The sequence below is a fragment of the Eimeria acervulina genome, genomic scaffold (assembly GCF_000499425.1).
Source record: "Eimeria acervulina Houghton genomic scaffold, Eah_scaff1546, whole genome shotgun sequence".
NCBI classification, from domain to species: Eukaryota; Apicomplexa; class Conoidasida; order Eucoccidiorida; family Eimeriidae; genus Eimeria; species Eimeria acervulina.
In genome coordinates, this window is record NW_013550202.1 from 1 (window position 1) to 846 (window position 846).

Consider the following 846-nt stretch of genomic DNA (forward strand, 5'->3'; position numbering starts at 1 on the left):
CTGCAGCTGATCCTGCACCAGCACCAGCAGCAGCAGCAGCAGCAGCAGCAGAGACACACCTGCTGCTGGTGCGATAAGCCGCAAACATCTACAGCATTTCTATCAGCCTGGGAACTCGCTTCACGCTGCTGCTGCTGCTGCTGCTGTGCTTCAGTTTCTGTTGCAGTTACTTCTGCAGCTCCCGCGGATTCGCTTTGCTGCTGCTGCTGCTCAGCATCCTTCCTCCCCGTCCCTTCTCCCCCCTGCTGCTGCTGCTGCTGCTGCTGTTTGTTTGAAGGATGTTTAAGCGAGAAGCTTTTAATAGAAGACCCAAGAGAAGAAATCTTAGCATAAGATGTGTCTTTCGCTTGCTGCAGTCTTTGCTTCAGCAGCGCCTGCAGCGCCTCCTTCTGCGTCCCCCAAGAAGAAGAATCACCCCGTGCTGCTGCTGCTGCTGCTTCTGCTGCTGCTGCTTCTGCTTCTGCTGCTGCAGCGGATGCTGCAGCATCTGCTGCTGCTGCTGCTGCTGCTCCAGAAGCACACGCGCTGTCACCTTCCATCTTGCTGCTGTCCCGCGATCTGTGCGAGCGATCCTCTGTGGGGCTGTCTGCTGCTGTTGCTGCTCCATCTGTTGCATATGCTGACTCTGCTGCTGCCGGTGCTGCTGCTGCTGCTGCTGCTGCTGCTGCTGCTGGGTTTTTAGGTGTATCAGCAGCTCCTGCTGCACCTCCTTTAGCTAATAAAGACGAAAAAAAATTCGCAGCAGAGGCCACCCCATTCCCCATAGTGCTTCTTCGTCTGAAGTCTTGCTGCTGCTGCTGCTGCTGCTGCTGCTGCTGCTGCTGCTGCTCGAGTTGCTGCTGCTGC

At 56.5% G+C, this 846-nt stretch overlaps 1 protein-coding gene across 1 annotated transcript in view; it reads right to left on the bottom strand.

Annotated features, from left to right (window-relative positions):
• Positions 1–92: 92 nt before the first annotated feature.
• The window catches only part of EAH_00060910 (hypothetical protein, conserved), a gene marked incomplete at both ends in the record, with an annotated part of 5611 nt that continues 4857 nt past the window's right edge, over positions 93–846 (bottom strand). Inside the window, one exon of the mRNA XM_013397049.1 lies at positions 93–842. Within this exon, the coding sequence (XP_013252503.1) occupies positions 93–842 (750 nt within the window). The remainder of the gene's footprint in view (positions 843–846) is intronic.